The sequence below is a fragment of the Ambystoma mexicanum genome, chromosome 5p (genome assembly GCF_040938575.1).
Source record: "Ambystoma mexicanum isolate Mex_15411 chromosome 5p, UKY_AmexF1_1, whole genome shotgun sequence".
Taxonomy (NCBI): Eukaryota; Metazoa; Chordata; class Amphibia; order Caudata; family Ambystomatidae; genus Ambystoma; species Ambystoma mexicanum.
This window is the reverse complement of record NC_090930.1, coordinates 508,307,872-508,323,121: the sequence shown is the minus strand read 5'-3', so window position 1 is coordinate 508,323,121 and position 15,250 is coordinate 508,307,872. Positions and strand designations below refer to the sequence as shown.

The following is a 15,250-nucleotide window of genomic DNA, read 5'->3' as shown; positions in this document are numbered from 1 at the left end:
CCCCTTTCAGGGACTTTTCAACAAAATTAATTTCATATGTAATGTCATCAGTGATGTCATGAATGGAATTTGTGATTTCTTCTTTGATGTCCTGGGTGTTAGTCTCACCCGTGCATGGTGGTGGCTGAGTTATGGTTGTTAAGCTTACCATAACTGGCGAATTTCTGAGTTTTTTCGGTTTTACTTGTAACCATAACGTCCTTTAACCAAGTTTGTTCATTGAATTTCATAGGTTTTTATTAGTGCAACTTAACCATAACGTCCTTTTAACAACGTTGTTTGTATATTTAGCACTGACCTTTACACACTGTCTAACAAGAGTATGGTTTGGACTCTCCCCATTATGTGAAAGGGCTTCAGAGCGCCTGACAGAAAGTGTGCTCTATATAAAAAATTAAATACATTGAATTCATGTCTCATGCACATTGTTTTCATTGATTAGCCGACATGGATGGAGAAGGTAGTCAACATACGTTATGTTATTTGATATTTGTATAGAACCCACTGTTATGGCTTTAAAGCTCTGTGGTGAACGAAAGCTGTTCGAAGGTCAATAGTGTGTGCGAACATAAAAATGTGAAAGGAAACAACCTATTGAAAAATGACTATTTTTTTTGTTTGAAGCACACTGTTCTATTGGAATATCACTAATAGACCCACGGCACGTGAAGGACCATCACCACCGAACCAGGGCCTGTGAAAGAAATAATCCATGCCAAGGTAGAGTGGCACAAATGAAATCTCCTGAGGATGTGCTTTATGAAAGGCGAGCCCAAAAATACCCCAAAGATACAGAAACCCTGATGGGCTTTTTCGTCATTGACCCAGCCTGGCACTGTCAGAATAGGGCAATGCCAAGGGGGACCCCTATTTGGTAGGTGATAGACGGTTGCTCCTCACAGGCCTTCACGCTAACGCCCTCGACTGTATATTAAAATAAGTTTCAAACTTGGTCTTTCGAGTCACGTTGTTTGCAGCTCCAGCCCAGTCAGTGTGAAGGGTAGTTCCGTCCTTGCTATCAATCTGAAGTATAGAATATTTAGGTGCCTTTATGTAAGAGAAGTTATACACGGACCTGCCTGCAGAGTTAAATTGTGTTTAGGACTAGATGAGCCTGATTTGTACTACATTCATTGGTCTTATGGGAAGTTAGCACGTTTGAATGTTATAGATAAGAATTGGACACAGTATCGCGCTCTACCCTGAATTAATATTCTTTGAAACGAAAAATTCAATCCGTATTGTTGGAAGTAATGGTTCTATTTAATTGAATATCTTCATACAGAATCAGCCATTGGCTCGATACTGTGTACAATTCTTATCTATTCTATTCATCTACTGGGCAATTGGTGGGAACCCAGTATAAAGACACGTGTAACGCGGCTCAGCGCACCCAATTGAGCTCAGTGAGCATAGCGCACATTCAAGCCTTTACACACCCAAATTCCTTAACACGTTTGTATGTTATCATCAGGGATCAAAGTGAACGGGAACGGTCGGGAGCGGTGTTCCACTACTTTTATTTTTATCTTTTTACCAGTCCTCTACTTTTTACGACCATATTCACCATTCTATATAGAGGATGTGCGCATTCATGTCCTTGTGCAAGTGTAACGTTGTAATATGAGCCTTATTTACTGTTCACTTAGACTATTGCAATGCCCCGGCCACAAACACCTTGTCACATGCTGCAGTACGCTTCCACCTACCCCCTCCTCTGCCGAGACCACAGTTCCACTACGTAAGCTTCTACCACTGGTTATCATGAACCGTAGCCACCCAAGACAGATATCTTAGGTTTAATTACTGTGGCCATGTTTGAGTCCTTAGTTGAAATATTAATAAGTTAGGTATTTGACAATTGCATTTTGTGGTGTTTGATTTTATTGAGGTGAATTAAAAAACTATATACAAAAGCTGCTGATTATGATAATATTTTTTAATAATAATGCTCTTGCCAATCGTATGTTTCTCTGTTATCATCCACAAGTGTGTATTTGCCTCACACTTGAAACAGTTCTGGTAAGGTCATTGCGAATTCAACAGGTTTTCACCAAAAGTGATTTGTGGATTACGTTGCCGCCTTTAAAATCCACACAAAGTTAAATGATTTTGAATGGAAATGTATTTTTTTAAGTTAAATGAATTTTATTAAATCTAAACCCATTTTTGAGCACACCAGAGAGCCCTGTCTAAATTCTGAAATCAGATCCTTTTTCCTCTTTGAAGGGAAACTAATGCAACTCTAGCAATCAGGCGCTGTTTAGCCACACCCAATAGCGAACGTCACAGAAGGAGTTACTGCTTCAGGCAGACAACATGCTAAAGATACTTTTAATGCATGTTGGATTTTAAATAAGCTGTGTGTTTTCTCCCACTATTCACTGTGGGTGTGCTTAACTGCTTCCCTCTTTCACGCACATCTCGCTCTTTAACATCGAAGAATTCTCGCGCCTGTCACTGCTCTGGTTACTAGCTGAACACAGCTGCTCTGCCAATGCACCAGGTACATGGAAGCTCAGAAACCCCTTTGTACAGACATTCTGGGCATTTAAATTGCCTGGGTACTGAAACCCCAATCAGATCCTTGCACATTTGAGTGACAGGCACACACTGCCCATAAACTCTTATCTGTTAGCAATGCTGAGCTGTAAGGGAATTAAAGATACGTCACACATTTGTGGAAAATAGCTCACTGGCAGCTTGCAAGGCACTTTGTAAATCCGAAATTGCATTAAGGTCTTTATTTAATGGGCAAAACACAGTGTATCTGAAGTCAGTCTGCAAAATCTCACATACCAAGTATCGTTTACTTCAGCATTTCAGCAATTGATATCGTTTCTGCACTTGGCATGCCTTGACTCGGGCGGGCCTTGTCATGGCATGCAGCACCAGGGTGTCCAATTACCGAGACTTGGCAGCTTACCAGACGTGATAAGGAATCCGGCGGCGACTTTATAAAAGCGAGCGCTGACAAAGGGCACGGCGCACACCAACAGGAGCCCTCCGGCGAGACTGGCAGCAACAGCCAGCAGGATGAATGCAGTCCAGAATCCCCTGTAGACTGGGCGAGGGAAGAAAAGACCGTGGGGTGATTAAAGAGCAGTAATGCCACATAATCTAGTCAGTTTTCCCAAAGTATGCGGGCGCTGCTACTGTGCAGGGCATGCCTGCTAGCGACACACATAAATCTCCCCGGAAGCTGTCATCTGGAAAGCACACCCCGAGACCCGAATAAATAACCCACAGAGGCAACACTTTCTCACAATCGCACATTTCTCCGCCTGGCAATATGTACCTGCTTTAAAAAATCATTGTTTCTTCGTTTTTTATGGGGAACATAGAATGAGCATCATTTAATATACAGAAAGTATCTATTCATAACGTTAAAAACGGACGAGGAAGCATCTGTAAACAACAAACAGCTCTTTCCAGGGGAACTCACCTGAAGGGCATACAAAGCATGCAAAAATGTTGTGACTGCATTTCACACCACACCACATTTTCCAGCGTTTGTATGGCATAGAAGAGACACAGGTAACTGCTGAACCCATATGCATGCATTAGTATTGGCCGAACCCCAAACCCTCTCCCGTAATGATAGGCTCACAACGTGTGTCAAGTGTTGGCAATAAAAGGCCGTAGGATTTTATTGTACAGATATGAGTTATGGCAAATACACAATATCACATATCATGATGGTATCATACTTTTGGACACTGGGTCCTGAGGTTACCCCCTCTGACCCGTGCCGCCTTCTTGTGTCCCACGACTTGTTGTGGGCACCGTACAGTGCCTTGTACTTCTTTTTGTTCTTCTCCCCTTTTTGTAGGGTGGGCGGGTTCTGTGGTAAAGAAGCAAGAAGATTTGGAAGACACGGAGTAAACAGTGAACCTCCTGTTTGCTTGGGTCCCTGTTCAGGGTCCACAAACAGATTGGCCCTCATTACGACCCTGGCGGAAATCGAAAAACGATGGCGGAAATGCAATACCGCCATCGAATAGCGCTCGGTGCGATTATGACCCGTCACCGCAAAGTACGATGCCATTAGCGACACCGTAGTGAACGCCAACGCTAACTGCACCAAGTACGCGCGCGCGCGCCATGCCAAACCGTAATTACCACCATGGCGCAACGGTACGCGAATTCTGACCCTAGCGGACATGCACCTAACGCCATCAAGCACGGCGGAAAGTACCATTCTGCCATGGTGAGAAGTACGGCATCGCGAACCAACCGTAAACGGCCCCACTGAGTGCCTGTACACCGCTCCCTGGCCACATTGTACAACTCCCCGTAGGTGCAATGAAGTCACACAATGCAACCAGTGAAATGTACTAGTCATCCATGCCTGCCAACGAACAAATGAATCTCAAGAGGGGCCAATGGGAGCTGCAGGGCACAGATGGCACGAATACAGAAGCTATCCCAATGGACATGACCTCAGTCTCCCACCAAGAAACGCACGCAAACACAGGCACCTGTGACCAGCAATATTCCGAAAATCACATCATCCCACCAATCCACCTGGCTGACTGGCATCTGTTACACAAAAGCTAATCCCCCGCCCCTGAGCATGACATCATTAAAACAGTCATATTGGCAGCCCTTATCCCTGACCTCACTGGGCTTCGTAGGCAAACGCGCCCAGCACAGTACCACGCAACTATACTCCGAAGCTGGAACCCAATGCAGATCTCCACACAATACATCGCTCCCCAAATAGGAATATGCCACATCACTTGCAAAGAAGAACGCTACACGGTCCATATCAGAATAGAAATTTAATGCACAACAAATTCACCAAGCCCATACAGCCATTAGGCCATGAACTCCAAAACACATTTCACCATTGTGGGCTGCATCCGCAATAAATGACCAGCTACTTCTTGTGTGACGCCCTGTTCCTTCATGGTACACAGGGGCTACATTCTCGTACGAAAAGGCAACATGGAAGCGCCTAGAACCGCAGGGCCGTCCCAATAGGGAGGCACTAGTCCAGCTGAAATGCCGAAATGTTGCTCCTAGCCACTAGTACTGCGTAAGGGCATGTGGGCCATTGGCGATCGTCCCATAAGATCGTAATGCTGCTCCACTGATTAACACGAAGCAGCAGGTGTCGGGAGTAAAATCCATCTGCAGGAGTGGCATACAGATGGCAGTGGCAAAAGGGGAGGAGATACCTGTCAACCAAATGAAATGAAAAAGAATAGTATGGCCATCAGAACTACATTTGAATTACTCACTTCAATGATCACACCAAATCCACAGCCATATACATGCTAGCCCACTCCAAAGGATCATCACCACCCAAAAACCACTTGCGAATCATAACTATCTATATCGAGGTGAAAACACCATCACAAACGAGTGTACCTGTGCATGCGTCTGTTAAAACAGAATCCATCAGATGGGATTGGTAACGTGCATAGACACAAGTGTCTGAAGGCGCGTCGAGACAGGGAGGGCTCAACAAGGCCAGATAGACGATGGTCCCACTATGGCAGCCCTGCATCACATAGCGCAGGGGAGGCGGACAGATTCCAAGAAGCCCTGTACATGGCAAACTCTGTATCAAATCATCTGTCCATGCATCCATTCATCATTTCCTCATCCCGTAATGAAAACGCCTGTTTCCATACTCACATAACATGTGAAATTTCCATTGAGTCTGTGCGTTATGCAGCCTGCAAAATCCACTGTGCCCCAGCCCGTAATTCCAGTGTTGTGAAGTAACATGTATTTGGGAACGTCCGGCCTCATCGTCCACTTCGCCATTGCGCATCCCAAACTATTCATATCAATCATTGCATCCTCGCCATGGCCCCTGTCCCAAGGACATTGAACAATAGAACGTTATATTTGCAGTCAGACCTGTGGGCATCTCCTCGCCGCTAGCTGAAAACCGAAAGCGCCGCCCTTCGAATTCCTCATTTGCAACATCACGTCGAAAAGGCATCTGTGGCCACTTGAAATCACAAATTAATCCATCTAGTGCGGCTGTGTGTGAAAATGGCAACTGCCTTCACTCACAAATGGGACTCCCCGCCCGTCGTTGAACCTCGGTACAGTGATGCATGAGGGTCCACCGTTACTCGAGTACTACGTTCCACTGACCCTTCACAAGTCTGTTCGCGACTGCAAAGATAGTATGTGAAACAATGGGACCATAGCCGAATGAACATATCAACCAATGTTACACTGCCATCGGGTACAAATACATGATTGTAATAGCAAGATGCCATTCGTCGAATTGCAGCGTTGTGTGCGGGACGTGCTCGCCCAAAGGGGAGAGCAGCTTGCACAGGTGGAATGAATCACCACAGGTGGAGGCCATACAGCCTGAAAACACATAAATTGCACACCCAGTCTCCTCCCACAACCACACCCACTCCGAAATGCTACCGGCAGGACTAGCTATGTTGGCCCTGGGGGACCTGATAGCACTGCAAGTACTCCAACTTCAAGAAGAAGACGAACACCAACTACAACCGGCCTCACGGCGGAGACGCAGGAGGAGGAGGAGGGCAAGGCAGGGCCAGCAAGGGCCGCCAGCACAGCCACTACCACCACGCAGGCATCCCGCGATCCCACGCCTCCGAGCACATCCGTTCAACCTCACTGATGAGCAGATCCACACCCTCTACCGTTTGGACCGGGACACCATAACCGCCATTGTGGACATGACACAGGCTGACCTTGTCAGCATGATAGATAGCCCAAACGCCATCCCACCCCTACTGAAGGTGGTGTCTGTACTCCACTTCCTGGCCACAGGCACCTGCCAGCACACAGTCGGACAGTTGCATGGCATTTCACAGCCACTGTTGTCACGGACACTATTGCAAGTGCTCGATGCCCTCCTGCAGCACGCAGACGACTACATCTCTCTACCACGCTCGGAGCAGGAAATTACCAACACAAAAGTGGGATTCCATGCACTTGCCGGCATACCGGGTTGCATTGGTGCCATCGACTGCACCCATGTGGAATTGGTCGTCCCACATGCCATGGAGGCCCAGTACCGCAACCGGAAACAATTTCATTCTCTGAATGTACAAATGGTGTGTGACTCCAACAGGATCATTACACATTGTTGTGCCCGATTCCCTGGATCAACCCATGATTCTATGGTCTTGAGGAACTCTACAATACCACGCTACATGGAGCGACACGCAGGGAACAGATCCTGGCTACTCGGTGAGTCTCATTTCATGCATGATGATGTGGGGTATGTGATGCGGCAATGACCTGGCAGGAAGGGGGGGGGGTGCGTACGTAGCAATGGCATTCCACATAATTCGTTTATTGTCCACATACAGGTGATGCCGGATATCCACTGAAGAGATGGCTCCTCACACCAGTCCGGAACCCATGGGACCAGCATGAGGAGGACTACAACCATGCCCACTCACGTACCCGTGTAGTCATAGAACAGGCATTCGGCCTACTGAAGACTTGTTTCCGGTGCCTCAGCAGGTCTGGCGGGGCACTCCTGTACTGCCATGTGAAGGTTGCGAAGATGGTGATGGCATGTGTCATGCTACACAACATGTGCGTACGTAGAAATGTGCCCATGCCCCCTGACGCAGAACTGCAAGCACCTGAAGATGGTTATGATGAGGGTGGGGATGTGGCAGCACCTCAAGGAGTCTGCGAGGCACAGGAGGGCCGTGACATTCGTCAGCATCTCATAGATGCATGCTTCTAGCACTCACGCCTGGTGGCTGATACATGGACACGGGACTCGTGGCACTGTGTGTGTCTGGTACCTGCACAATATGGACTGTACGCCTATAATGGCCTCGTACACAAAGATCAATGTCCACACATCTCATTGGTTGATCGTGCATTGTTTATGGCATATGTGATATCATGTTAAACACCCTATCGACCCGCCACCCAAGTGAGCCCAACAACCCCCCTCCACCCTCCTACCTCCCCCCCGAACACCAGTGTCCAAAGATGCTCATTGTCAGTGGGCAGTCGCTATTGCAAGCCCCCTCTGCGGGTATCAGGGGCACCCCTGCCTGTGGAGCGCAGGTTCCTCCCAGATCTACGTTGGGGGCTGCCCTGGACGGAACTTGCAACGGATGATGTCTCTGCCTGCTCACGTCCATGCATGTCCCTAAGGGTTTGTGAGAGCTCAGTGAGCACACGGCGCATTGCGGCAAGTTCGGCACATACGTCTTTGGACGTCGCATGCAGTTCCCCCCTCAGGCTCTCGGTGCTTCTCTCCATTTGTACTCTCAGGCTCTCGGTGCTACTCTCCATTTGGACTCTCAGGCACTCGGTGCTACTCTCCATTTGTGCCCTTAGTGTCTCTGTACTTCTCTCCATTTCTGCCCTAAGTGTCTCAGTTGATGTTTCTATGTCTGCCTTAGTGCCCCCACATTCATCGGCATGGTCCTTGAGGAGCGTGGCCAGTTGCTGCTGTTGCACGATTAACTGGTCGAGGGACTGTTGCCTCTGCTGGGCCATGGTCATTTGCGGTGGTGTCACAGAGTGGCTGTTCGCCTCATGTTGCCCTGCCACAGGGCTTGTGGGGGATGGCCAGTCGTCGTCTTGTGGGTGCCCCTGCGTGGTATCCTCATGGTGTACGGGATGGAACAGACAGGGGGATTGGGACAGGTCATGGATGGATCTGACTTCGACATCCCCGTTTTCTGTGTCGGAGCATGCTGCCATTAATGCAGTGTCACCTATGGTGCTGCTGCCACCAGAAGCAGTGCCTACTGTGGCATCCATTGGGGGGACCTGTGGTGGTGGTGGTGTGGGCATGCTGGCTGCTGGGGTGCCTGTTGGAGTTCCCTCCTGTGTGCTGCCACTTGATTTGTGCTGCTGCCGTGTCTTGATGCGTGCAGCTGAGGTGGAGGGTCTTTGGCCGTTGGTCTTGGCCCTCTTTGCAGGTGTGCTGGTAGGGGTGTCCTGGAGCTCGTCGTTTGGATCGGACCCTGTGGTGGAGTAAAGGAGGGCGAGCGTTATTAATGGGTCTGTGGGAATTGGAATGGCAATGTATCACATGCATTGGGGTGGTACCTGAGGGTGATTTGGGTCGGGGCCTTGGAGGTGGTTTCATTTGTGTGTGGAGTGAGGGTGCAGTTGTTTGGCAGCCTGCAGTTAGGGTGTGCCTGCTGCACGTGTAGAGGGTGTTTTTAGGATTTTTAATTATTTATGTATTTGATGTGAGTTTTGAAGTGTGCTATCAGGCCTATGTATGTGGACGTTCTCCTGGACATGTGTTACTGTTGCACTATGTGGGCACGTGGTACTTCACATGATTGGACATTGTGGTTTTGGCATTGTTTTATTTGGGCCACCTACCTGATTCTTCGGATGTCTGCACTCCTTTCTCCATCCCTCCGACTCCCTCTATGCTCTCCATTCCTATGGTGGAGGCACAGATTTCTTCCCAGGGGGTCAACTTGATGGGTGATTCCGATCCTCCCCCGGTGGCTGTGGCAATGTTGCGGTTGGCAGAAAGTATGCTACGGACGCGTATCCGCAGGTCGTCCCATCGCTTTCTGCATTGCTGTGGGTTGCGGGGTGCGGTCCCCACCGCACTTACCCGCTGTGCCACCAGGGCCCATATGGCCTTCTTGTTCGCAAGTGCCGTCCTGGTCATTTGCGTGGAGAAGACGGCGGCTGCATTCTCCTGGAGGGTCTCTGTGAGTACGGTGAGTTCCTCACGGGAGAAGTGGACCTGCCGCTTGCGGTCGCACGCTTTCTTCGCTACTTTTCCCATTTTTCTTGGTTTCACTAGGGTGGATGACGGGTTGGGATGTGTCTCAGGGTAGTATTTTTAATGGTTGTGTGGATTTTGTGGTTTTATAGGTGTACGGCGTGATGTTTCCCGTTCCGGGATCCATGCTTTTACTTCCGTTTCCGTATATTTACGGTCACCGTACTTTCCGGTTGGCGCTCACTGCGGTGTCCGCTAAGATGGGTGGCGGTATTGCACCTAGGGCGCCGTACGGCGGCGGTGTGGGCCGTTTTGGGGTTATTTCCGCCATCGCGGACTTTGCACTTCCGCCATGGCGTGGTGCTCGTGCCCGATGGGTCGGAATGAGCCGCACTTTGCTCCATCGTGCAATGGCGGAAACGCTATTTACGCTGTGGCGGTCCGGTCAGTCACTTTCCGCCAGGGTCGTAATGAGGGCCATTGTGTTTACTCTGAGCATGCTGCTCATATTTATAGGACCCATGGAGGCCCTGGGTCTTTGTTGTGTATGTGGTGGGGGATGCTGCTGTCGCAGCCCCCGGCCGGATAGCCTACTGTCTGGGGGGTGTGGGGGGGTGGGGGCAGATCTTTTGAACCTGGGCCCTGCCTGACGGTTGTTTTCCTTATGGCGCTTAGCACCTTGCTGTTTGGAGGAAGGGTGAGATGACTGTTCGCACCTTACCCTTCCGTGGCTTTGTGCTGCCGAGACTGCGTGTTTCCGTAGCTGGGGGGAGGAGAGGAGCAGGCACAGGGAAGGTTGGGGCTGCCCGTATCCCAGCTGCCGATGGTAACAGCAGTTACCCTGCCTCGCTTGTGGGATGCCCATGCAGCATTGCCCAGAACATCATGTTTGTGTCCACTTCCGCATTCAAAATACTCCAGCATCTTTACTATCATGACATTCTCACGGTGGCATCCATGAATCCACCTGCTTTTTACACCAGCAACAGGCAGGTAGATTCCATAGGGCTCCGTTGTAAACGCTGCCTGCTATGGGTAAAGGCAGGCAGCGTTTACATAATTTGCATTGCAGAGTTCAAAAGCGAGGCATAGAGGTGATTGTGCCTGCAGTTTACACCTCCCGTTTGGACTCTGCATTGCAAATGACAAAACTTGCAGAGAGGACCTGCTTAGACTTTAGGGCAAACGTTGGAAGTCCCCTCCACCCAGAGCCCCACTCTGTCCCATCAGCGAATGTGTTCATACAGCGTGAGGCAGAAATCTAGACAAACATTTCTGCTTTCAAATCCTTGAGTATAAAGGCCCATTTTGCTCACATGTACCTCATTTTCTCTAGTGGCGTAACGTAAATGGAAGGCATTAAAGACGTGGGCTTTAACGCCTTCCATTCACGCCACGCCACATTTTCAATTATTTGTATGGTGGAGAGGAGGGGCAGAAAGCAACTTGGGTTTCCGCTACCTCCTTCTTCTCCGCCATACAAATGCTCCAGCATTTGCGCCGGGATGGCTTTTCATGTCAGGACAAATGCTGGGGATCCCTATGGGGGCCATTGAAAACGCTGCCTGCCCTGTGATTTTTTACAAAAATATATACATATTGACATTATTTAATTGTACTAGCAGTGCAAAGTTCCTCTTTCTAAAATATGTCAGTCCTCATTGCATCTAATGATCACTTCCAGTATATAATGATGTAGTAAGACAGTTACAAGTGTCCTTCGCAGCAAAACACAGTGGGCCTCATCACGAGTTGGGCGGTAGCTCTTAAATGCGGCGGGAATGCTATTAAGGCCAAATTTAAGGGCTGGACCTATAATGAGTTGAGTGGAAAGTTTGGAGTTTTACCTTTTGCTGGAGGTAAAAATCCTGCTCTCTGCCTGTTTTGGGCAGTATTAGGATGGCGCTAATTGTGCCAGTGCTAATAGCGCCATGAAAATGGAAATTACGGGCATACTGCTACTCGTTATCCTGCGCTAATAGCACCCGGCTAGGTAGAGGTAACGCTATTTGCACTGGCAGTATCCCGGTGAAATTACCATTGGGAAACCACCAGACTCGTGATGAGGCCCAATATTATCTAGAAAAAGAATAACTTAATACATTACTTTCTGATTGGTTATTAGTCCCCAAATGGGCAGTCCTATTGTATTCTTTAGAATTATCCATGTAAGAAATGAGAAGAGGACAAATGGCACAAATGGGGGCTCATTAATCTTTTACATAAACAAAGGTGCTTTTTGGGAGCATAAGTATTGCTACAGAGCGTTATACATGACAAATATGGAGGAAAGCTCAACCGCAACGTGTTCATGTTGGAAGCAAGACGACACAAAGCAACACAGGTACGATCCCTGAGTCCGCGCTTAGAAACCTCTGGGTACTTATAAACACGCACCTAAGACAAAAAAAGCAAAATAAATTACGCAACCCTTCCTGTAACAGCGCCTCGATGCCTGTGGGCTGTGTGAGCGCTTTAAAAATATAAATATATAAAATAACTAATATATCTGTGATAAAAAGTGTGTACGCTTCCATCGCTAAGTACATAATGCACACTGAGCTTCATCCTCATTTCATTTTTCAGAGCACTCACCCTAACATTAAAAGGTTTGGGTGAACTATGAACCGCACATACTCAAACAGCCTACTGATTTGGATGTGAGGAGGAACAGGAAGTGACATCTGTCTTGCTTCTTGTTTCTGCCGAACTTGAGAAGAGGGCATGCCAAGTCTCAGTGACAGCATGCCCACTCTCCAATGCACAGACATCCTTTGAGAATTATGTACACTGGTCTGCTCTCTTGGGATAACGTCATGTAAATACAAATTGATGTTGCGTCCCTGGGCTGATTAACAAAAGTTGGTATTGCCACCACCCAGGTGAAATACTACAAAACACATTGGGACTGATTATGGTTTTGGTGGTTAATACTGCATACATAATATAGTGTTACTGCATACATTAAACATCTGGCAAACAGAAGGGTCCCTATTATTCACGATCGTGATGAATCTTTAGTTATTCCCCATTTTGGAGTCCGATAGGATTTCAAGGGGATTGGTAATTACCACCTGCAGTAATTACTGCCTGTGGTAATAGTTGCTTGCAGTAATGTTTGTGTATAGTGGTAATTACCTCCACACAAGAGCAGGCACAAAAAAGTGTTTCAGAATTGAAACTCGAAATGTGTAAGTGCCTGGTTATAAAGTTAACAGTAGTGGTGAAACAGCCGATATTTTAGAATACCAGAGAGCTACATTTTGATTTCCTCGTAATTTGTTGGTGGGGACTCGCTACGTTTCCACTGCAATGTAAATGGGTCCAGCTGCCAATTTATTGTCATTATCACGGCGGAGTGCAAAAGCGCCGGGCAAAGGGCAAATGCTTGCATGCCGCCTTTTGCCCTGCACTTTTGGAAGCCGCTGTGCAAATTGATTAAACAGTCCCTGCTATGTATGCATGACAGGTAGTGTTTACAATGGATTCCTGGTGCAAAAGGCTGGCAGACGCTATAGGATCCCCAACATTTGTGCAGACATGAAAATGCATACTAGCGCAAAAGCTGGAGGATTTGTATGGCGCAGAGGAAGGGAGGAGCAGCAAGGCAAGTTGCGTTCCGCCTCTCCTCTCTGCCATACAAATTGACAACAATGGGGCACACCGGAAACACAGTGCGTTAAAGACTTACGCAAGGCTGTTAAGCATTGGATTTCCAGTATGAAGAGTCAAAATGAACCTCCAAGATGTTTTAGCACTCTGAAAAATGTACAATCCGAAAACTCAATTTTTCACCTGCCTTTGTGTTTGCCAATAATTACCACCACACAAAAGCATTACTTCATTTGTTAGTGGTAATTACTGACCCGAATGGAGTACTATGGGACTGCAAAATGGGGGATACCTGAAGTTGTCGACGTGACTTGGAATCACGCAGACCCCTCTAATTACCAGATTTGACCACATGCAGTAACAGTGAATGAGTTTGGCGATATTACCACCTGAAATGCTCTCAATAGGGCTCTGTTGGGAGTAGAATTACTGTTCATTAGTTTGATTCGAAAATGGCAAGAGCAGGATTTGGGAACAGAAAAGTAGTAGAACAAATTCTAATGGTATTTCTTAATAGTTTGGACACCAGCAGTCAATCAGTAAAGCTATCTGTTTCACAACAAGCACAGCTAAACAATGGCCCTCATAACAACCTTGGCGGAGGACCATGGTGCTAAGGTTACAATTCCGCCATGGTGGATGGCGGAATTACCGCCCCATTCCAAGGTGAGTGGGGCGGTAATTCCCCATTCACCATTTGCCCTTCCCCATTCCCATTTTTGCCCCCATAGGGCATAATGGGAATGGGGAAGGCGCTAATTACGGCAAAATTACGCTCCAAAGTCCCTTTAAACACCAACCCGCAACGGGACACTTGTAATCAGGCTTTAAACCCTTAACGCCTGAGATGTAATGAGGGCCAATAACTCTAGACTTCTTTGTGTGTGACGCGAAGTGGGTGTGATAAAATGACTTCTGGCCTGCAGGAGTACTAGAGTGAGTAGTGGCATACTCAGGCATAAAACAGCTGCAAAACACGAGTGATCCCATACATAAAGGTAAAACAGGTCCAGTTAAGAGATATACATCTGTTGCCTTTTGTGGTGACGCGGGCCGAGGGAAGGCTATACTCTGAAAAGGGGGTGAATGTGATTCAGTAACAAGCCAAACAGCAATGTACAACAGTTCAAAATAAAGGGAGGGTCCATTCAAGGTTCTAAAAAAATTTATGTATTTTAATTAAAAACATCATCAGCAATGCTACATAAATATATAAACACTAAGCAAAACCCACCCCTGAGGAAAGAACACAAAATATGCAAAGGAGAGAAAGATGCAGCACTCTTGGTAAGGGATCAGAGTTGAATGGCAATAATAACCACAATGTTTCTAATAGGGATATGTTCTGGTGCATAAAGGGATTGAAGCTGACCTAATCCCATCTAAGGTGGACCAAGAAGGCAGATAGCAGCCAACAATACTTTTTTACATTCTTGAAAGTTTGATGGCATCTAACCAGGCATGTACTGTTTGTTTGGCTCTAATCAGGCTTCTATGCATCATTTCCTTGTTCCAGATGGGGAACTGGAGCGAGCCGGCATTCTGCTGAAGTTCGTTACAATTTGAAGAAATGCGGTTCGTGAGGATGGGTTTGACAGAGATGCTGGTAACTGGATGCACTGTTCGGGAGGGGAAGTCCAATACAGTGTCGAGGATTGCTGTTCGATGACGCCACTAGGGTTGGTTCGACTGCTGATGAAGATCAGCAGTGAAGATGCTGGTGATACCAACAGCAGCTGGAAGTGACATTCAGAGAAGTTCAGAGTGTTAGGGGCACCAGTGTTGGCGCGACCGTCAGTTTGATGGTGAAGTTACTTGTGACTGGCTGCGCAGTTCGAGTAGGGCTTCTCCAGTATGGGGTGCGAAGGTCGCAGTTCAAAGGATCCTCCAGTGTATGGTCAATTGTCAATGAAGAACATCAACAAAGATGGTGTTGGTTCAAAAGGTGGTTAGAAA

At 47.5% G+C, this 15,250-nt stretch overlaps 1 protein-coding gene across 3 annotated transcripts in view; it reads right to left on the bottom strand.

Annotated features, from left to right (window-relative positions):
• LOC138481051 (transmembrane protein 182-like) overlaps positions 1-15,250 on the bottom strand; it is a 498,008-nt gene that overhangs the window by 205,805 nt on the left and 276,953 nt on the right. For 2 of the 3 annotated variants that reach the window (XM_069612917.1, XM_069612918.1), the window contains one exon: positions 2,927-3,064. The exons of the other annotated variant lie outside the window; for it this stretch is intronic. In XM_069612917.1, coding sequence (XP_069469018.1) covers positions 2,927-3,064 — 138 coding nt within the window. The remainder of the gene's footprint in view (positions 1-2,926; positions 3,065-15,250) is intronic. 3 annotated transcript variants of the gene reach the window in all.